This window comes from Rhineura floridana, chromosome 5, assembly GCF_030035675.1.
Source record: "Rhineura floridana isolate rRhiFlo1 chromosome 5, rRhiFlo1.hap2, whole genome shotgun sequence".
Lineage (NCBI taxonomy): Eukaryota > Metazoa > Chordata > Lepidosauria > Squamata > Rhineuridae > Rhineura > Rhineura floridana.
The window spans coordinates 161,043,350-161,066,038 of record NC_084484.1 but is presented as its reverse complement, the minus strand read 5'-3'; the positions used below and the strand labels follow the sequence as shown (position 1 = coordinate 161,066,038).

Below are 22,689 nucleotides of genomic sequence, written 5' to 3'. Positions count from 1 at the left end.
CATGCATTCATCAGTCCATATATGGCGGGGTGAGAAACCTATTTCAGACAGAAGGATGGATTTGAATGTGGCCAATCTTCCAAAGGTAGATGCAGCCAAAGGCAGAAGTAGGTGGGCAAATGTCAGTGTGGGAAAAGACAAAGCAAAAATCTAAATAAATATATAGAAATATAAAATAAATAATAAATAAAATCAGCAGGCAGACACATGTACAGGGAGCCAGAAATCCTTCTCCCTGACCTTTGAGAATAAAAGACAGCATTTCCAGAAATTCTTAAAGAGCAAACAGAGGCTTGTCTTCAATCTTAGCGCTGTGGCCTCATAGCACAAAGACTGGAGATAAAATAAGTGCTGCCTGCTCTTTAAAAATAAAATGCAGTATTTCCATCCACATCTACCTCAACCCTCAGAGTGGGTGGAAATAATGAGTGGACATGCTGCCTTTTTAATCTCAAACAGCAGGCAGAAGCTTATCTCTCAGCTTAGCTGAGAGGGGTCAGTATGCTAAGACTGGGATAAGACTCTGGCTGCTCTTTGAGAGTAAAAGGCAGAATTTCCACCCATTATTGGCCTCCTGTCCTGAAAAAAATAGAAGTGAGATTAAAAAAAGAATAACAGGCACAATTTTTTAAAAAAGATTTAATTTTTGTTAAGTTTCATGTCCATAAACCATTAGGACACCGGCAGCTGTACTGTAGCCGGATGAAATGCTGATGATTCAGTCACAGCAGAAGAACTTAACATCATTGAGTGCTGTGTCATCGCCCTTACCCTGATCACCCTCCACCTTTGTCTGGATCCCACACATACCACCAGGGCAGCGTTTGCTCCATGGGCCAAAGGTACCCCATTCATACGAGTTGCCCTTCAGCCCAGTCCCATCTTCACAGCTGAACTGGATATTGTTGGCTGCTGTATCATCACCCAGCCCTTGTGATTCTTCCACACTGAGAGAGAAGGAAACCAGCATGCCTTTCGGACATTTCTCAATCTCCGTCCAATCTCCCCATCTACAAAAGAAGACAATGCAGTAAGGTCTGTCTCTCTGGAGAAATGACACCAAACTAGAGAGAATGATTTGCTTTCTCACAATGAGATCAATTCATATACCTGCACTCACTCACTCTCATTAGCTCTCTCTCACTCACTCACTCATTTACTCACTCACTCTCTCTCTCTCTCTCACACACACACACACACACACACATCATATACCCCCTCCCCACTCTGTTTTGCACAAACACACAACCTCATTGGGCTGGAGGTATTTTGAAGTTGCCTCCTTAGGTTTTTAAAAAGTATATTTTGTACTTCTGCAAACCTCAGAGTTTCCCTGAACCTATTTATACCTTCGTCTTGTGTCCCAATGGCCATTTTGTTTCCAATGATGTTTGCACTCACTAGCTGGGTTCAATATTAAGAAGACTAGTTTGAATAGAATGGTTTAACTGTGATAAGGAGTTATTTACTCTTCCTGAGGAGAACTCCATAAAAATGTTCTTAGAAAGGGTGTCTATTCCCAAAGTAGGCCTGGAATATAAACCAGGCTATTATTAACAGTGATTTTTTAATGGCAATTTATCATTTAAAAATTAATACAGCTCCAGATATAGATAGCCTTGGAGAAGAATTTACAAGGCACTTAAAAATCAGTTAGCCTCTAAAGTAGAAGTACATAAGAACATAAGAAGAGCTTGCTGGATCAGGCCAGTGGTCCATCTAGTCCAGCATCCTGCTCTCACAGTGGCCAACCAGATGCCCATGGGAAGTACACATGCAGGACCCAAGTGCTACAGCATTCTCCCTTCCTGCAGTTTCCAGCAACTTTCTGAATAATAGCTTAAGAAAAAGAGGATTCAGAACCCTTTATATGATTCCAAATACAGTAGGGCCCCACTCATACAGTGGGTTACGTTCTGGACCCCCGCTGTAAAGCGAAAACCACTGTAAAGCGGAACCCATTGAACAGAATGGTGCGCGATGCCCGAAAACCACCATAAAAGCGGAACAAGCGCCATATGAGTGGGGCTTTAGTCTAATTGCATCTAATTGAGACCACTGTATTAGCGAATCGCTGTAAAGTGAAGCACTGTAAAGCGGGGCCCTACTGTAAGGGCTTATCATTGATTGGCTAGTATTGATCAGTATATCTTGTAAACATTGACCTTAAGATTTTAACATCTATTTTGGCTGATATATTAGAAAGAACATATTAGGAATCAATCTTGATTCCATATAGAAATGTTTCTATAGAACATTCTTAATATAATAGAATTAACTAATAGAAAGAAATTGTGTTTCTTTGTTGACCCAGAAGAAGGCATTCAATAAAATAGAACGGCCTTTCATGGAAGAAGAGTTGAAATGTGTGGATCTTGGAAGACAACTTTTTAATTTTTTTTAGTTGTGGTTGGATCTACTCCTTGGTAAGCAACTGCTAAATTAATGATGGCTGTTCTATTGTCCAATAAACAGCAGGGATGTCTCAGTTGTACATTTAGTCCCTGTATGAAGTTTAAACCTCTTGTGAACACCCTTTTAAGAAAATACAATGAATGTACTAATTTTATTGGTGATAAAAATACATGTTTAAACAGTCTTCTTTAAAAACATTTTTATATTATACACTTCATACTTTATTATGCCTGCAATTTTCTTCTGGTTATTAGTCTTGCAGACTCATCAAGTATATTAATGAAATTAATCCATTTCAAAATGCCATACTCAATTGATATTAATGTCAAAGCATTAAGATAATGGGGTGAAGTGTTTGGAAGGGGTTTCAATATGGGATGAGGTTCACTGTAGGGCAGTGTGGGAGGAGTGCAAAGGTTTAGTATTGGGTAGTGCTTCTCTGGGGCAGGATGTTTGTGGCTTACAGCATGTGGTGGGATGGGGTTTTGCAGTGCAGGATACATGCATGGTTGTGGGATGTGGCTTGATGATGTGACTAGTTAAACACATTGCATGCATCTTACAGGGATACATGGCTGCTGTCACTATCTCTCCCCACAGCCTACCTCACAGGATCGTTGTGAGATTAGATACTGGAAGGGCATCACCATTGTCCTCCTGGCTAAACTTGAATTGGAACTGGTAGCTCTCAGATTTATAAGATATTAAAATGTCTTCATTGAGCATCAAGGTTCATGCAGGAAAGCTCCGACTTAGCGGTGTTTTCAAAGAAAACCTTTAGGTGCTCATGGGGCATGAAGGCATATGCATTGAAACCACTGCTAAACTGGAGGCCTTCCATTATAGCAGGAGTTTCACTTTATGCTGTTGGAGCAAGATGGGAGTGCACCATGCCCCAGCAAAGAAGCAACCGGGAGCTCACTCTAAGTTCCTGATTATTCCTTTGTAGCTGTGTTGGTACCTCCTCCCCACACCTGATGTCACATATGACCCCTGGTTTGAGGTAGGTGGTCATGGTTTGAAAGGAACAGCCTTGTGGGCCAAACTGAGTCCTCTGCTGATCCAAATTTCTCCTGCAGATTGGAGGTTCTTCACCCTTATTATTTAGCATATTGATTTGATCTTGAGAGCTATCCTAAGCTCCTGGGATCAACCCTAAACTTTTATGGAACTCTCTCTCCGCATATGGAGAAGTGGAGGATGTTGCAGGCAGAAAAGGCGATCTGCCACCAGTGGATTCCTTGTTGCAGTGGCAGAAAGGTCCATCACTCTGTTGGAAGAAGTGGATGATCAGGAGTTGGGTGCAGGTGGCTTTGAATCCAGAGGAACCAAAGACCTCCGTTTGGAGGGCTGTTGAGGGGTATGGCCTGGTGAGAGTCTCTAGGGCCAGACAGAGGCTTGGAGGGCCACATTTAAGCTATATCGTTGGTATCTCTTTCCTCTTTGTTGCATGGGGCTTGGGTTCCTATGACATTCTGATGGAAACCTGGAACCACCTAGAGTTGGTCTCCTAAGACTCTGAGAGCTAAGAATGAGACCAATAGACTCTGACATTATCCTTTCTTCATGCTTACTTAAGGGAACCTAAAAGATTTCAGCCAGCTCCTCACCATCCCCTTCCAAGCGGCAAAGTCAAAGACAGAGAGAAACTGAAAAGATACTCACGGCCCAACTGCAGACTGCACTACTTCACCATTGGAGCAGTGGAGACGGATGCCATTCAGAGACGTATCATCCTGCCACGGTGCACTACCTTGTTTTGCCTGTACCTGGTGAAGGGAAACTGTAATAAAGCTATCATTGCAAGCTAGGACTCTAAAACTGCCGACATTTATGTATGGGTAAAGCAAGTGTTCGCTATCAGAATGTTCCATGCACTCTGGCTTGCAACCGGAATAAGCAGTGTTAGCTTTATTTACTTATGTGCTTACTTATAGTTATATATATTTGGATTCCTGCACTGAGCACGGGGTTGGACTCAATGACCTTTTCAACTCTACGATTCTATGATTCTATACCTACTTGTGTACAAGTATTACTGGTCATGGATGGATGGGGGTTTACATTCCCAGCTGCATCAAAAGACAGTATCTTTTCTATCCAATCACTTCAATGGGACTCAGGTAACCAAACTTAATAGAAGAAATTCAGTCTTACTATTGACTGGCCAAGGCACCTCTATTCTTCCTCCTTACTCCTATGTCTTGGTATTCTATGACAGGTTTCCTCCAGTTTGTGAGGCTTGAATTCTGCAATGAGGCACCAGAAGTGACTCAGGTTGCTTCCACACTAACAGTTTAGTCTGTAATTTCTGATTATTTTTTTACTCACTTTTTTCCACTGGCCACATTTTGCCAGCCATTGCACTCCATTTTTTTCTGTATTGTTTTCCCATTTTTTCCAGGCCTGATTTATGTTGGTTTTCTTTTATATAACATGCAATTCACTCTAAGCCTGTCCAGTGTCGACTGACAAAGTGATGACGAGACTTTTTAGAGCGACTATGTCTTTAATCAAAAGTGTCCTGCTTGTGGTTTCTTTACTTCTGTTGCTTCCTAGTGAGCATGGCACTCTTCTCTATCTCTCTTTTTAAAAAGAAGAAGCAAAATACCACTTTTCACTATAATATAAAGTCCAAAGAAAAAAATACAAAAGGAAATAAGTGATTAAAGCTTTCTCCCACTCCCAACAGGATGACAAACTGACCTTGGGACAATAAAGAGTGGGAAATAAACCAGCACATATCTTGATATTCATCAGTAATGTTACTTCCATGTTCAATAGAATACAATAAAAGTGCAGAAATTGTGAGTAGGATACTTAATTAAGATTGCAAGAGACCTTTGCTGAACTGGACTGACTTGTCAGTAAACATAGCAGAAGGACCTTAGTTATAAGGATGAGCATTACTGGATAAAATAGAGCACTAAGGGTCACCTTTTAACTCTGTTCCAAGGTTATTGTGGTAAAGCAAGGGTGCAGATGCCCTAAAGGACCCTCGTGTGAAATCAATAAATAGTGCTCAACAGGACCACCAAGAGGCGGGTACAGGGGGTACTGATGATACTGGGCCCACAGTCAGCAGGGGACCCTGATTCTGAGCTTTAATTTAAAAAGAAAAGGAAGAGTCTAGTCCTCCTAGAAAGAAAGTTATGAAGCAAAATGTGCAGGTACTATTCTAAACTATGTATGTGAGGTGAGCAAGCCTGACTGCTCTCGCCTTTCGGTATTTTTAGACACTGAGTGAAGTCAGAGCTGTGATTGATCAGTAAGTGCTTTGGACACCAAGGAAGAGGGTCCTTAAAAGCGGTTGTTTTCTTCTTCCCTTTAGTGCACTTTTCCTGCTTCTGTCTCATTTTCAAGTCCTTGAAATCTCCATAGCTTGGCCTTCCTTTTTTCCTAGCAACCAGGTTGCATCTTTCATGTTCATCTGAGATCAGGTACTCCTTATACTGTATGTTATTTTCTGCAAATACTACTACACAGTAAGTGTAAATGGATATTAAGGAACTCCACACAAAAGCACACATACACGCACACATGGCACCTTGTTGCACACACTATGGAGAAACATTACAAGGTGTAGAAATTTGCAAAGAAAGGTCAAATAAATTAAATTAATTAATTAAATAATAAAATTGAAATTAATGCCTATTGCCCAACAAAAGAAATGAATAATCCAACGAAAACAAATGTAACATCATTGTATAGCAATGGAACTTAGTAAGCACTTACATAAAGGAAAGCTTTTTGGGATTGAAAAGGCTTGGTGGGATCACAGAACAGTAGGGTTGGAAGGGTGCTATAAGGCCATTGAGTCCAACCCCTCGCTCAGTGCAAGAATCCAAGTGAAAGCATACCCATAGAATAGTAGAGTAATTAAGTGGTTATACTTGCTAATCAATGAAGTTTATTTCATAGGTAAGAAGAAATTAGGTTAGTGTTAAGGCCAATGAAGATGTAACTCTAAACTTTGGGTTAAGGCCATTGGGGGTTGTGAGTGTGTCATCCCATGGCCTATTAACCATGGGTCAGGATTGGAGCATTATGTCTCCACTGAGCTGCAGGAGCATGATTCAAATATATTTGGAAATAGAAAGAATACAAACAAAACACAATACAGGTTCACCTTATTCATAGAACATATAACATATTTGTTCATACATGGCGTATTATTAACATAGGTGTCCTCAGAAACGTTGATGCCCACCTACAGAAACCAAATAGAAGATGACTATTATTTATTGTTGAAATACACTCTACATGACTGCAGTTACACCCCTATATAGTTTCAATAAAGCTATTCTAAGCTGCATCAAAAGCAATGTTTCTTGTGTTTTTTTCTGATCGATTCAAAGAAACCTTAAAACTGTGCTGTAATGTTAAGGTTTCTTTGAATTGATCAGAAATAACACAAGCAACATTGCTTTTGATGCAACTTGTTATGTAACTTTGATTCCTTATGGATATATGAAACACACTGAATTCTGCCTGGGGAGGAGTGACAAATATGTAACATTCTGTGATAAAGAACTGCAACAAACTAGAATCTGATCCACAATCATAATCTTTATATGATCTCCCACCACACTGTTTCTCTGGATACTTTGGCTGACATCTTCTGCGTGACTTTCCAAGCCTATCCATTCATTCCAGCACCTTTTCCAATTCTTTAAGAGCCATGAATTATTGTTTCCTCACTTTTTGATGGGATGATAAAAAAAAATGGGAAGAAACTTGTGGGGGACTATTGTGACCACTCCTTAGCTTCAGGGTGTCTGAAAAGGAGGGTATAGGTAGGCATTTACCTTCAGTGAGAATCCATTTGTATGTCCCGTTGGACATAATTCAGTTTCTCCCCAAGTACCCCACTTCCCTCCATTGGGCACTGTGAGGACTGAATTATAGCTCCGGGTTCCTGCATCACAGAGGTGGTAGGAGAGAAATAGGAAGATCACGGCGTTGACAGAGAAATCCATGGAAGTTGATTTGCTCTTGATCTAGCTGCAAAAATGTAGAGGAAGAATAACAGTCTTGAGAACTGATGCTCTAGACGTTTTGGTTGTCTCTTCCTAAATCATGCATTTCCCCCGGAAGGAAGTATGATTACTCTTGGTTGATGTAATAAAATTGATTGATGGCTTTTCTGACTAGTTTTTGATTTCTGTAAACAACTCAGAGTTGCTTGGAAATTAGGCTAGATCAATTCCTCAAAGAGAAAGGTAGAGCAATAGTAGTGGATGGCAGGAATTGCTGAACAGTGGGGAAGAAATTCAATTCAGTTTGCTTTTTTTTTTTATTTCATTTTTAAACCGCCCATAGCTAGTAGCTCTCTGGGCGGTGTACAAAACAGAGTTAAAATACAATGTTACAATAAAATCCATTTCAAATAACAGGAGAATTTAAAACATTCACATAAACATTAAACATTAACATTAAACATTAAAATGCCTGGGAGTATAGCCAGGTTTTAACCTGGCGCCTAAAAGAAAATACCGTAGGCGCCAGGCGTATCTCCTCTGGTAAGCTGTTCCACAATTCGGGGGCCACCACAGAAAAGGCCCTAGATCTAGTAGTAATCCTCCGGGCATCTTGATGAGTTGGTACCCGGAGGAGGGCCTTAGATACTGAATGAAGTGAATGGGTAGGTTCATAGCAGGAGAGGTGTTCCACAAAGTACTGCGGTCCCACACCGTGTAAGGCTTTATAGGTCAAAACCAACACCTTTAATCTGGCTCGGAAACAAACAGGTAGCCAGTGCAAACGGGCCAGGACAGGTGTTATATGCGTGGACCGATTGGTCCTCGTCAGCAGCCTGGCTGCTGCGTTTTGCACTAGCTGTAGTTTCCGAACTGTCTTCAAGGGCAGCCCTACGTAGAGCGCATTACAGTAATCCAATCTAGAGGTTACCAGAGCATGAACAACTGAGGCGAGATCGTCACTGTCCAGATAGGGGCGTAGTTGGGCGACTAAGCGAAGATGGTAAAACGCATTCCGTGCCACCGAGGCCACTTGAGCCTCAAGCGACAAGGAAGGGTCAAAAAGGACGCCCAAACTACGAACCTGTTCCTTCAAGGGGAGTGTAACCCCATCTAGAACAGGTCGAACATCCACCATCTGGGCAGAAAAAGAGTTCACCAACAGTGTCTCGGTCTTGTCTGGATTGAGTTTCAGTTTATTAGCTCTCATCCAGTCCATTATCGCGGTCAGGCAACAGTTTAGCACATCGACAGCCTCACCTGAAGAAGGTGAAAAGGAGAAGTAGAGCTGCGTGTCATCAGCGTACTGATGGCAGCGCACTCCAAAACTCCTGATGACCGCACCCAGAGGCTGCATGTAGATGTTAAAAAGCATGGGGGACAAAACTGACCCCTGAGGGACTCCACAATGGAGAGTCCAGGGTATCGAGCAAAGTTCCCCAAGCACTACCTTCTGGCGACGATCCGCTAAGTAGGAGCAGAGCCACTGCCAAGCAGTGCCCCCAACTCCCAACTCCGCGAGCCTCCCCAGAAGGATACCATGGTCGATGGTATCAAACGCCGCTGAGAGATCAAGGAGAATCAACAGGGTCACACTCCCCCTGTCCCTCTCCCGACAGAGGTCATCATACAGGGCGACCAAGGCTGTTTCAGTGCCAAAACCAGGCCTAAAACCGGATTGAAACGGATCCAGATAATCGGTTTCATCCAAAAGCGCCTGGAGCTGGGTGGCGATGACCCGCTCCAAAACCTTGCCCAAAAAAGGGACATTCGCCACCAGTCTATAGTTATTCAAAACATCTGGGTCCAAAGAGAGTTTCTTTAAAAGAGGTCTCACTACTGCCTCCTTAAGACTACCAGGGACTACTCCCTCTCTCAAGGAGGCATTTATCACCTCTTTGGCCCAGCCGGTGGTTACAGCCCTGCCAGCCTTCACTAGCCAAGATGGGCAAGGGTCCAGAGCAGACGTGGTCGCCCGCACCATTCCAAGTACCTTGTCCACTTCCTCAAGCTGCACCAGCTGAAACTCATCCAATATTAAAGGACAAGGCTGCGCTCTGGACACCTCAATGGATTCAACTGTCATAATATCAGAGTCCACGTCCCGACGGATGCAGTCAATCTTATCTTGGAAGTGCTCCGTGTGAGGCGTCCTTCCCTGGGTCTCCCTGTCAGGTTCCTACCTGCTCGTGGTTACTGCCTGTCACTAAACACCACCAGGGACTCCACCAGTCCGGACCGCTCTCTCTTATGGTTTCTCTCCCCGCTCTAGCACAGATCTCAACAGATCCCCCTGCTAGGCAACCACCAGTAACGTCCCAATACTAGTATTCCCAGAGACTCTGAATACTGGTATTGTTATTCTCTTCACCGCTGCCACCATTTGTTACAGTTCCCCTTCAGCCTTGGTCATTACCTTACCCTCCCTTCTGGTCTGTGAAACCCCAGCCAAGGATCAGGCCGTTGGTAAACCAAATTAAGTATTTATTACAGATAACAAAGCTAACAAGATTAACAAGATTTCTTCTTAAGGCACATAAGCATATGGTTTTACTCAATACTAATCCGAACTCCACCTCCCTCCTGGTAAACAACCCTCTAAACCCCACCAAGCAACCCACTCAGTTCTCTTCTCCCCCCAGATTCCACTCTCACTCCTCCCTTTATACATTCAGCCATTTTAAACACTCAGCCAATCATCTCGCATTCTACTGCCCATTCACTCCCCCTCTTTCACTCCACTTACCATGTATCTTCTAAACAACCAACACTTACCATATATACATTAATATAGGAACATCACACTCCGCAAATTCGTTGCAGCGGGCTTCCGATATTTCCTTAGTATCAGGAGGGCCAGAATGTAAAAGCCCTCGTACCACCTTAAATAGCTCCGCTGGGCGGCAAACAGATGATCTAATAGTGGCAGCGAAATAAGACTTTTTCGCCGCCCTGACCGCTTTTACATACAACTTAGTGGAAGCACTCACCAAAGAATGACTACATCCGTCAGGAGTTCGCCTCCACCTGCACTCTAGCTTCCTTCTCTCTTGCTTCATCACTCTCAGCTCCGGGGTATACCACGGTGCTGTATGAGTTCTGCACCGAAGGGGGCGCGCGGGAGCAATCATGTCAATGGCCCGGGTCATCTCCGTATTCCACAGGTCGACCAGGGCCTCGACAGGCGCGCCAGTACAATCAGCCAGAAAAACCCCCAGAGCCCTCTGGAAAACTACAGGATCTATAAGCCTCCGGGAGCAGACCAACTTAATAGGTCCCCCACCTCTGCGGAGGGAAAGGGCTGTTGTGAGTCTAAAACTCAACAAGCGGTGATCTGTCCATGACAATGGAGTAGATGAAAAATACCCCACCCTCAGATCACCATCTCCATGACCAGTGGCGAAGATCAAATCAAGAGTATGTCCTGATACATGCGTCGGGCCAGTAACAATTTGAGACAGCCCCATGGTTGTCATGGAGGCCATGAAGTCCTGAGCCGCCCCAAACAAGACAGTCTCGGCGTGAACGTTGAATGTTGAAATCCCCCAGTACGACAAGTCTGGGGGACCTCAACAATACCTCCGAGACTATCTCTGTCAGCTCAGCTAGGGAAGCCGTTGGGCAGCAAGGTGGGCGGTACACCAACAGTATTCCCAGTCTGTCTCCTTGGCCCAGCACAATATGAAGACATTCCAGACCAGTCGACATCTGGACAGGGTGCTTGGTGAGAGAGAAAGAACTCCTATAGACCACAGCAACCCCACCTCCCCGGCCCTCAGATCTACCACAGTGCTGCACCGAAATTTAAAGCTGAATCTACCAAATTCACACTTTCTGAAACAATCTGGGAATGGAAACACAGCCATCTTTCAAAATTCACACTTAATTTTGCGATGCAATTCTCCAATGTTTATAAAAATGCATATATTAGGGGAAATTGTGCATATCAATGAATATAGTGAAAATAGCATACAAAATGCATTATAGTAGGAGAAAATTACTTGACAAAATGTGATCATTAGTCAAAACTGCATATAAAAATGTGTTTACTAGAAGACATTCACACCAAAATGAAGTAGATTCATGTGGATTTTTAAATTAAAAATTAAATTAATCAATTAATTGACAGATTGCTGCAGAAATGAATTTAAGATTAGAAAAATGAGAAATTGAGAGAACCAAAATTGCCAGATCTTCCCATCCCTAGTAACAAATGGTTTTACTCCTATTACCAAAAGTTTAAAAACAAAACAAAACGGGGGTCTGGGTAAAAATTGAATATAGTAGAACTTATCTGATCCTCCAAAAGTACATAGAGCTAAAAGAGGAAGTGGGAAAGAGCATCACTCTTCCAACTTCCTCCTTCAGCTCTATGTACTTTTCAAAGGAAAAAAGGGTAACTGCCCTCACCACACCATGACTATGGGGCAGTGTGGGGGGAGTGGGGAGTTAGAGGCTTTGTGGATGCCAGAGAAAGACTTCAAGGGCACCACTGAACCCATGGATGCCATGTTGGCAACCCCTGATCTAAGCTAACTAAAATATGCATTTCTCATCCACTCTTCACCCTTACCAAAACATCTTCCCTATGTCTTGGCAACTTGGCCATCATATGCAAAAATGTCTGTGTTTCTGCTATTTTTGGAATTGCTACAGTAAGAATCTCAGAGTATAAGGAGGGAAGAACCATATCATGTGGATGTGTGAAGCTTAGACTGTCATTTATCTTAAAATATGCATGAACCAAAAATGGCTCAAATGACAATAAACAATTTAAAAACAATTTCAGGGCGAAGACAGGGGTAACGTTTAGATAGATTTGCCAGAAGACTCCATTCAACCAGCTCCTGGCATCACAGTTTATTTGGCATATGCTCATATCAAATACAACTCAGCATACAGGAAAACACCAGCAGTGAGCATCAATAATCTAAGCGGTAAATCACCTATTCATTTGGTGTTTTAATATCCCTTTTCTCTGTCTCTCTCGCCAATCTGCCTTCCCACCTCACTGGGCAGTCACACATTACATTCAATGAGTATACAGTCAGTGTGCACAAGAGTTGAGCTGTACAAATCAAAAAGTGTACACTGTTTCATGCAAGCCTTATAGAGAAAGTAAGTGCCTCTGTTCAGTCTAATGCATACACAACCTAAAGCCTTATACCTCTGGATTGTGCCCCTAACTGAAGCTGGTGACTTTTCCTTACTCCTTCCCTAAGTCCACTACCTTGGCTCTTATCAGAGCAAGCTACTTTCCCACCAGCTCTGTGGCAACCGCTCTTACTAGAGGGAATAGCTACCCTATAGCCAATCTCCCACCCCCAGCACCTTGAAACTTATTGCAGCAAACCCACACCATTGTCCTCTCAGCTCCACAGCACCAGTCTGAAAAATAGTTGTCCACTTTGTCACAACAGATAGCACTTCAGTTTAGTGAAGCATTTAAGTGTCGTTGCACATGCCTCTTTTCTCTGGTTTTGCTATATTTGGAGGGCAGGGCAGGGCAGCGTGGAAGACATCAGTGAGCTTCTGTAAACACCAGTAGGTCTCGTGCTTACTAAAGGCTGATATTGGTGGGACAGAGGGAGAAAACATATTTCTTCTGAAGTCCTCCCTACAATAGTCGTCATATATTTTTTCTTCAGCATGGACTAAATGCCTCTAACATCAGTGGTATACAGATCTGCATTGCCTTCACTGTAGGAACACAGGAAACTACCACTGGTCCATCTCGCTCAGTACTGCCTACACTGACCGGCAGCCACTTTCCAGGGTTTCAGGCAGGGGAATTTCCCAGCCCTTCCTTGAGATGCCAGGGATTGTACCTGGGACTTCTGCATGCAAAAAGATGCTCTACCACTGAGGTACAGCATTTCACGTGGAATAGGCACAGCCTTACACTACCCTTTAGACTAGTCTTCCCACCATGGCCCTTTCCAGATGTTCTGGACTACAACTCCCATCAGTCCCAGCAAACAAGGGCTGCACTGGCTAGGGCTGATGGGAGTCATCATCTAGAATAGCTGGAGAGCACCAGGTTGGGGGATGCTGCCATAATAGCAACTCTTTTTTAAAAATGCTTAAAAGAAGGTATATATTTAAATACCCTCAAAACTTCAGTGACCTGAAAAGCAGGAAACACTTTTCACAGAAAGTAGGGCCCGATACTTAGAGCAAGGGCCGTTGCTCAGTGGTTGCACATCTGTTTCAGTATAAGGCAGTTTCCTATGTTGCTAAGCGTAGCTGGATGTTTTTTCCCTGGCTCTGCTTCATGGCAAGTCTGGCGATCAGTCAGCCCTGTACAATTCTAGTCAGACTGCAATCCTTGCCTTTCCTCCCTCTAGCCCCACCAAACTCCTAAGAGTGGAGCAAAGCAGTTCTGCTTACCTTTTCACAGCTGTCAATTTCTCTACAACCAGAATGAGAGAGTTCTTAAGCTGAGCAATGAAATATGAATGTGGGCAGGGCAGTTGTCAGGGACAGGGCAATGAAATGTGGGAGTGGTCTCTGCTGAGCAGCAGCACCTTCCATGCTCTGCTGCTGCGCCATAACCAAGCAGAGCAAATGAAAGGCTACAAATGTCCTGTGCCCCCTCAACTTCATTTGCCTGGGAGAAGTGGGGATGGAGATCTAAAGGGCAAAGGCATCATTTCAGTGTCAGAGACAGCATCATGCACTTAGCTTTAGAACAGGGTTGGGCAACCTACTACCCTAGAGTCACACGGACACCTCAGCCTAAATAATAATAATAATAATAAATTTAATTTCTTCGTCGCCTATCTGGCCGATGGCCACTCTAGGCAACTTACAAATTTGTTAGAATACAATTGATAAAATATAATAATACAATATAAAAACAATACATCTGCAGCAACAATATTAAAACTGGGCAGGAGGCATTACAGTTATAACAATTAACCCTCCCCGGATACCCCGAAGGCCTGCTGAAAGAGCCAGGTCTTTAAGGCTTTCCGAAACACATTTAGGGAAGAGGCGTGCCGGAGATCTTGTAGGAGGGAGTTCCAAAGAGTGGGGGCCGCCACTGAGAATGCCCTCTCTCTAGTACCCGCCAATCTGGCTGTTTTTGTTGGCGGGATTGAGAGAAGGCCCTGTGTGGCCGATCTTGTCGGGCGGCATAATTGGTGGCGTTGAAGGCGCTCCATGAGATAAACTGGGCCGAAACCGTGTAGGGATTTAAAGGTCAATACCAACACCTTGAATTGGGCTCGGAAAACAACTGGTAGCCAGTGTAGGTCGAACAACACTGGTGTGATGTGATCTCGGCGGCGACTATTCGTAAGTAGTCGAGCCGCCGCATTTTGTATCAGTTGTAATTTCCGGACCGTTTTCAAGGGTAACCCCACGTAGAGTGCATTACAGTAGTCCAAACGAGAGGTGACCAGGGCGTGTACCACTAGTGGGAGCTGGTGAACAGGAAGGTAGGGTTGCAGCCTTCGTATGAGGTGTAGTTGGTACCAGGCTGCCCGGCTCACTGCCGAAATCTGAGCCTCCATGGACAGCCTGGAATCAAGCACAACCCCAAGGCTGCGGACCTGGTCCTTTAGGGGTAGACTCACCCCATTGAACTTCAGGTCAATGTCGCCCAACCTTCTCTTGTCCCCCACAAGTAGTACCTCGGTCTTATCAGGGTTCAACTTCAGCTTGTTCCTTTCCATCTATCCACTCACGGATTCCAGGCACTTGGACAAGGTCTCCACAGCCAACTCTGGTGAAGATTTAAATGAGAGATAGAGCTGAGTGTCATCCACATATTGATGACACTGCAGCCCAAATCTCCTGATGATTGCCCCCAGCGGCTTCATATAGATGTTAAATAGCATGGGAGAGAGGATAGAGCCCTGTGGCACACCACAATTGAGAGGCCAAGGGTCTGATACCTCCTCCCCCAACGATACCTGTTGGTACCTGTCGGAGAGAAAGGAATGGAACCACTGTAATACAGTGCCTCCAATTCCCAATCCCTCCAGGCGAAGCAGAAGGATACTGTGGTTGACAGTATCAAAAGCCGCTGAGAGATCGAGGAGGACAAGAAAGGTGGATTCTCCCCTATCTAATGCCCTCCTCAAATCATCTACCAGAGCGACCAAGGCTGTTTCAGTTCCGTGACCAGTCCTGAAACCCGATTGGTATGGATCCAAATAATCCATTTCATCCAAGTGTGCTGACAACTGGTTGGCCACCACTCGCTCAATGACCTTGCCCAGAAATGGTAGATTCGAAATTGGGCGGAAGTTATCGAATACTTGGGGATCCAAGGAGGGCTTCTTTAAGATGGGCTTTACAATTGCCTCCTTGAAGGCTGATGGCATCACACCGTCTTTCAAGGATGCGTTTACCACCGCTTTGATCCCCTCGCCCAATTTCTCTCTGCAGCTCACAAGGAGCCACGAAGGGCAAGGATCAGTAAGACAAGTGGTTGGCTTCACAGATGAAAGCACCTTGTCCACTTGCTCAGAAGGGAGAAGCCGAAACCGATCCCAATTTACCGGCATGCAACTGGCCAACTCTGGTTCATCCACTGTGTCCACGGCGCACGGGATCGAGCTCCGTAAGTGTTCGATTTTATCGGCGAAGTGTTTTACTAATAAGTCACAGGAGGCCTTTGACTGTTCCAAGGGTTCCTGAGCAACTGGACCAACCAGGCTTCGGACCACCTGGAACAGCCTCCTGGGACAGCACTCCGCAGACGCAATAGAGGCAGCAAAGAAAGCCTTCTTTCCTACCTTTATTGCCACTTGGTAGGCAGCTACTGCTGCTCTAACCTGGGTCCGGACATCTTCGGAGCGGGATTTCCGCCACTGGCGCTCTAGTTGTCTCACCTCCTGTCTCAGACTACGCAACCGCGGTGTATACCATGGAGCTAGCTGAGTTCTATTCAGGGGGAGAGGACGTTTCGGAGCCACCCGGTCTAATGCCCTGATGATCCCCACGTTCCACTCCTTCACCAGGGTTTCGACCAGGCGACCTTCAGCAGGTTCCAATTCCCCAAGCACAGTCAGGAATCCATCCGGATCCATCAGGCGTCTGGGGCGGACCATTTTAATAGGTCCTTCACCCCTGCGGAGGGGGCATGGCAACGAGAAGTCCATATTTACCAGGTAGTGGTCTGACCATGACACAGGAGTGGCAAGAATCACTCCCAACTTCAGACCACTTCTCTCCTCTCCCAGGACAAATACTAGGTCGAGAGCATGACCGGCTACATGGGTGGGCCCAGTATTACTTAGGTACAGTTCCCAGGAAGCCATGGTTTCCAGGAAATCCCGAGGGGCTCCTATGAGAGCGGCCTCGGCATGCAAGTTAAAGTCACCCAGAACTAACAGCTCTGGGGACAATGCCCGTACAGCCGAGACCACCTCCAGCACCTTGGCCAGGGAATCTGCCGTGCAGCCGGGTGGGCGGTACACCAGCAAGATCCCTAAACTGCCCTTCGGGCCCAACCTCCAGTACATACAATCAACAAATTGAGTCCTATGGAGGGGAGGTCTGGCAAAAACCAAGGACTCTCGATAGATGACTGCCACACCCCGTCCCCGCCTTCCCACCCTCGGCTGCTGTGCGTAACGGAAACCTGGCGGACACATGGCCTCTAGAATTGGAGCAGAGGCTTCGTCCAGCTAAGTCTCCATAATACATGCCAGGTCTGCGCGCCCATCCAAGATCATATCATGGATGAGCGAGGTTTTCTGAGCCACAGACCTGGCATTACATAACAGCAGTCGAAGGTCGGTAGGAACCTTGTGTCCCCCAGTTTCCGTCTGGTTCTGAGCAGACCCGGAACATGGGATGGATATAATGCATCTGTCCCGTGTTCCCCTATTCCGGCGTGGTCTGCTAGCAGCACCCTTCCAGCGTCTGCCGCCCAAACTTCCTATAACTTGGCCCCCCACCTCCCTCTCCGGCTTGCACATGCCTCAATCCCTATCTGTTTATCAGCAGGCCACCCACCCTAATAAAATTAGTCCGGAGACCCGCCTCCGTACCCTATAGCAGCAGTATTTACTAATTTAAAATAAAGTAATTAAACCAATTAATTAATTAATTAAACTAATTAAATTACATCAAATTAAATTAATTAACTAAATCAATACAATTCAGTCCATACACATTCACACATTCATACAACTATACATCCATACATACACCAATTTAAAACAGGAACCGGGTTATGATAGCCATTCATCTCAACCAGATCAACACACCAACGCAATCCCGCACTCTGTGCACGTAGGAGCAGGCTCCGAGATCTCTCCTAAACAGTCAGATGGCAGTGGTGACAAAAGACATAGGCCACCAACAGGAAGCAACAACCGCAGCGGCGATGATGGAAAAACATAAACACAGCCGCAAAAACGCCAGAAGTAGCAAGGAACAAAGCCGCCACCGCCACGGGGCACAGGCTGCAATGCAGGGTGAAGCTCCTAGCAGGGGCAGCAACAAGGGCCTGATCTGCCGCGGCGACAGAAACAGGAGCGGGCGGACCACCCAGCAACGGCCAGTCGCGGTCCCGGCAAGCGACAGACGTTACCCGGCCGCAGCAACGACCGACAAACCAGCAGCAGCAGCAACACGGGAACACAGCAGGCACAGGAATAACGCAGCAGCGACAGGCGACAACAGATGACGACGACACCAAGCGACAGCGACAACGGGCAGGCAGGACCCCCACAGCCAGCGGGACAGGCGACAGGAGCAGAAGCAGCCCAACAACTCTAACTGGCAACAGCAAGCAGGCAGGACCCACACACGCCGCGGCGGCAGCAGCAGCAGCAGGAAGCCCAAGCCGAAGCAAGAACGAGGCAAGAGCAGGAGCGAGACCAACCCAGCGAGGCCCAGCAACGGGCCAGCAGAAAGGTAAAAGGCCTCGCCAAATCCCCAGCTTCAATTCCACATGCCCTGCAGGCAACCACTTCAGACCTCCAGCAAGAGTGATGTGGGTCTCTCATGGCAGACCACTGGGCAGCTAGGAAAAGGGGGAGAGAGAGAGAGAGAGAGAGAGAGAAGGGGATGGCCCTCTCTTTGTTTAATCCTGGCAACTGTAGCTCCAGTTTTGTGTGTGTGTGTGTGTGTGAGTGTAGTAGTAGTAGTAGTAGTAGTAGTAGTAGTAGTAGTAGTAGGGATAACATTTGTTGATGCAGGTTCAAATGCATTCTGTCAAACTGGCAGATGTTTCCATTCCGTGTTCATTTGTTTGCTGTTATCTTCTGCTTTTACCATTCTGATTTTTTTCTCCCAAAAATAATATTTTATCATTATTTCCAACACTCTTTTAGGAAAGGAAAGCAGCTTTCCCAGTGCCTGCCCATCCACCAAATTGCCCCCTTTGCCTCCTCCTCCCAAATTGTATTGGGTCCCCCCACCCCCCATGGGAGAAAGCAAAGAGCCAGCTAATCAGTTTTACCAGTTAGCAAAGTAAAGACAGGCTGGTCAGTTTCATGTTAGCACAGCAAAGACAGGCTGATCCATTTCAAAGATGCAAAGATGCAATACCATTATTACATTCTATGTGGTTTTAAAAAATAATCTGGTATCAGGAAAAGCCACAGAAGCTTGTACCATTCAGGATCAGTCTGCAAAGACAGTGAATATGTAAACTATCAGGGATTCTGGTGCCAATTTCATTCTTTAGCAAATTCTTTCCCATCCCTAGTCATTGTCATCGTCGTAGTGATCTCAGAAGGAGATGTGCAGTTCCTTCATCTAACTGCAGTTCACAGAACCCTTCAGGGAAAGCCATGACAGTTCACTTGATATAAATTTGATACAGCTTGGTAGGCATACATAGTAAACAATTTTAGTTATGATTATAATAAAAGTGTACATGCAGGATTTTTAATTACTTGCACAAATAGTTCAATTCAATTCATTTATTATCACAGTCATAGACCAGCATAAAAAGTGTACAAGATAAAAACAGAGATAACTCAGTACAACACAGCACACTTAGCATAAGATCTCATTAAAATCGGATCCTCGTCATCAAATTAGCTATAGGTTTAACAAAGTTCTTCTGCAACGCATAGCAACCGCACAGAAACTGGCAACCTTTGCTGATATCTGTGGGGTTTGGTCAGATAGGAGATAATCGACATAAAAAGATTCGTTTCTGCCTGGAATGTTTTTTAAGATTGGAACAATTAACACAGTTCGAAGCCTCCGATAGAATGAGCAATATAGTAGTACATGACCCACCGATTCTATTGCCCCCTCATCACATGAGCATAACTTCTTACTATAGGGAATTTTTTTAAATTTACCCTTTAAGAGAGCCAAAGGAAGAGTATTAAGCCTGGCCAGTGTAAAAGCTATTCTGAATTTGGGAATGGTCAACGATGTTAAATAATGGGCAAGAATAAATGGCCTTGCGTTACATCTGGCATTCATTGCCATCGACATGTGGTTCTGAAAATCAGTGTCCAGGATTCGCTGGAAGATATGATCTTTTGCTTTTGCATAGCCCATGTTAAAGATCGTAGGGATGGAAAGCCCTAAACTTGATAATTTGCTGTTTATCGACACTTCCCATTTAGACTGGAAAGCATCGGATAGGGTATTCGGAACCAAACCCACGGGCGCAAATGTCATTTTTAACCATAGTTTGATTCTAGACATCCATATACGAGATTCAATTGAAGGAAGCCCAGCTTCTAATTGTAAGATGCAATTAGGAACACAGCTTGGGACGGCTAGTATAGATCGTAAAAATTTAGTCTGAATTATTTCCAAAAATTATCATAGGCACACACCTATGCGCCATACAGTAGCTGAGGAATGACTTTTGTCACAAAGACGCGGATGGCTGCTGGAACATATTGTGCCCCTTTAGTGAAGTAAAAAGAGAGGAGCGCCTTCGCACTTCTCTGCGCATTAGCAGTGGCAATCCTTACTTGCGGTCGCCACGAACCCGATGAGTGGAATGTCATCCCTAAGTATCTGAAGAAGGCTACTTGTTCGATTAGGTGCTCGTTTATCTGCCAACTATGCTTTGTCCTTTTGCTAGAAAAGACTAGGACTTTTGATTTATCATAGTTAATTGTCAGGCCTTCTGTTAAACAATAATCAGCAAGCGCCCTTAGGGAACACCTTAACCCAGTACACGACAGAGATAGAAGAGCTATGTTGTCAGCATATAAAAGTATTGACAGACGCCTCTTAGATAATCTGGGCGGGTGTTGGCAACTCGGTATCAGACTATTAACTAAAGAATTGACGTAAAAATTGAACAATAAGGGGGCTAAAATACACCCCTGCTTAACCTCCTAAAAGGTGGGAATAGGGTTAGATCAATGTCCAGCACTGTTACATCTTACTCGCAAATAGGTGTTATCATATAAGCAGTGAATTAGTAATAAAAGGCGCTTATCAATGTTAGTCACCTTGAGTTTCTCCCATAGTCTGTCTCTAGATATCGAGTCAAAGGCTAGTCTGAAGTCGATAAAAGCCGAGTAGAGAGCTTCACCAAGATTAGCTGTATACTTATCGATCAGGTGTTGCAGGACAAGGCCATGGTCCATGGTGGAATGTTCAGCTCTAAAACCAGCCTGTTCGTCTGCTAAGATGTGATCCAGCCAGTCTTTCAGCTTCTCGTACAGGTGGCTAGCATACAATTTACTAACAATACTTAAGAGGCTAATAGGTCTATAATTAGAAGGCTCAAATCTTGAGCCTTTTTTGAAGATTGGGATGATTATAGCAAGACCCCAACATTCTGGAATTAAGATGGAGTGATCTATACATGTGAAAAGGGCCGCTAAGATGGGGGCCCACCAGTCTAAATTAGATTTAAATACCTCCGGGGGTATATTATCAGCCCCTGGGGCTTTGCCAGGTTTCAGTTTGGCAATAAGGTTAGAAACTTCCTTGCAGGTAACTGGTGGCCATTCGGTAAGACCTTTACATCAAATTTAAATGTGTATTGTTGTAAGTAACCTCTCGCATATATTTTATTAAAATGTGCCTCCCAGGTATTTGCCGAGATAAAACAGTCCGGATTGCTATATAACTTCGGCCACCCCTTGGCAACAAGCCTCCAGAAAGTAGTTGAGTCCCTTAGCCTAGAGGCTTTTAGCAGACATTGCCAATGTTCTTTTTGTGCAAGACTCTTTTTCCAGGTAATTAGGCGTTTATATCACTTCTTTAGTTCAAGATGTTCCCTGAGTAGCAGCGGAGAATTATTAATTGTATCAGCTTTGTATTTTGCGATTAATTGCTTTCTTAACGCCATGCATTCATAATCAAACCATATTTTAGATTTACCAGCAATATTAGGGGGCTTACTCTTAGGTTTATAAAGCAAGTCCTTTTGCAAAGCCATGATCAGTTGTTGAAAGGCTCCAAATATAGTTGTTGCCAGGGGCGCTGTAGCTACAAAATCACGGATAGCAAGACATCTATCCGAATTTAAAGCAACTTTTATGTCGTTGTCTATATTAGGCGACCATCTAATGCGGGATGAGCGTATTTTGAGGGCTGCATCGAGTATTGGTTCTTGATCCACATATATGGTTTGATTTCCACAGTCTAAAGAAAGGGCCAGGTCCGGCCTCCAAGAGGCCTTCTGTATCTTTAAAAGTTGTGCAGGGGGAAGGGAGAATTCCACCTTGTAGTTTTTCCCATTACAGTGTTGCAAGAACACCTGCAATTGGCTGACTTTCTCTTCTCCTAAAGATACAGGATCAGTCTCAGGCTCTGAATCTGGCAACCCTATTGACCATACACTGGTAACCTCCAGGCTGGATTACTGTAATGTGATCTATGTGAGGCTGCCCTTGAGGTTGGTCTGGAAGCTGCAGCTGGTGCAACATGAGGCGGCACAACTGCTCACTGAGGCAGGGTATCGCCAACATGTTACTCTGCTGCTGAAAGAATTGCAATGGCTGCCTATTAGCTACCGGAAAGAGCAGGGGGTGGCTAGCATCCAAAAGAGAAACCAAAAAAGGGGTCAAAGACCAAGATGCTGGAAAATAGGAACTTTTATTATAGATAAAACCCAACGCGTTTCAGCCTATTATCTGCAGGCTTTCATCAGGGGCTATGGTAAATCAAACAAAAGGGACAAGTTAACTCTACACACATATAAAATCATACACACATACATAGTACATATAAGTCTTTAGGACAATCTGATACTCACATAATGGCTTATAAGATTATAAGACCAGCAAATCGCTTTCTGTACTGTGTCAAAGTCAAATGTCTCAATGAGTAATGCAATTGGATTGTCTGTATATATACACAAGCAGTCCAAAGCGAAGTACAGGTGAACACAATA

General features: G+C 44.6%; 1 protein-coding gene across 2 annotated transcripts; it reads right to left on the bottom strand.

Moving 5' to 3' along the window:
- Nucleotides 1–676: 676 nt before the first annotated feature.
- On the bottom strand, nt 677–22,638 carry LOC133385988 (vitelline membrane outer layer protein 1-like). 2 transcript variants are annotated; one of them, XM_061629597.1, is made up of 5 exons: nt 22,552–22,638; nt 7,224–7,419; nt 6,545–6,625; nt 4,081–4,184; nt 677–1,010 (listed from the first exon to the last, which is right to left on the bottom strand). In XM_061629597.1, the coding sequence occupies exons 2-5, from the start codon at nt 7,392–7,394 to the stop codon at nt 719–721; spliced, it is 648 nt and encodes a 215-aa protein (XP_061485581.1). In that variant the 5' UTR covers nt 7,395–7,419; nt 22,552–22,638; the 3' UTR covers nt 677–718. The 2 variants fall into 2 exon arrangements, with proteins under 2 accessions (XP_061485581.1, XP_061485582.1); XM_061629598.1 differs by lacking the exon at nt 6,545–6,625.
- Nucleotides 22,639–22,689: the final 51 nt, after the last annotated feature.

What these genes read in the sequence shown, in the direction of transcription:
- LOC133385988 (XM_061629597.1), bottom strand. Translation starts at nt 7,394, where the DNA reads ATGGATTTCTCTGTCAACGCCGTGATCTTCCTATTTCTCTCCTACCAC. An exon ending in CAAATGGATTCTCACTGAAG is followed by an intron (nt 6,626 to 7,223) that starts GTAAATGCCTAC and finishes TGGTTTCTGTAG; the next exon opens with GTGGGCATCAACGTTTCTGA. An exon ending in GTGCAGTCTGCAGTTGGGCC is followed by an intron (nt 1,011 to 4,080) that starts GTGAGTATCTTT and finishes CTTCTTTTGTAG; the next exon opens with ATGGGGAGATTGGACGGAGA.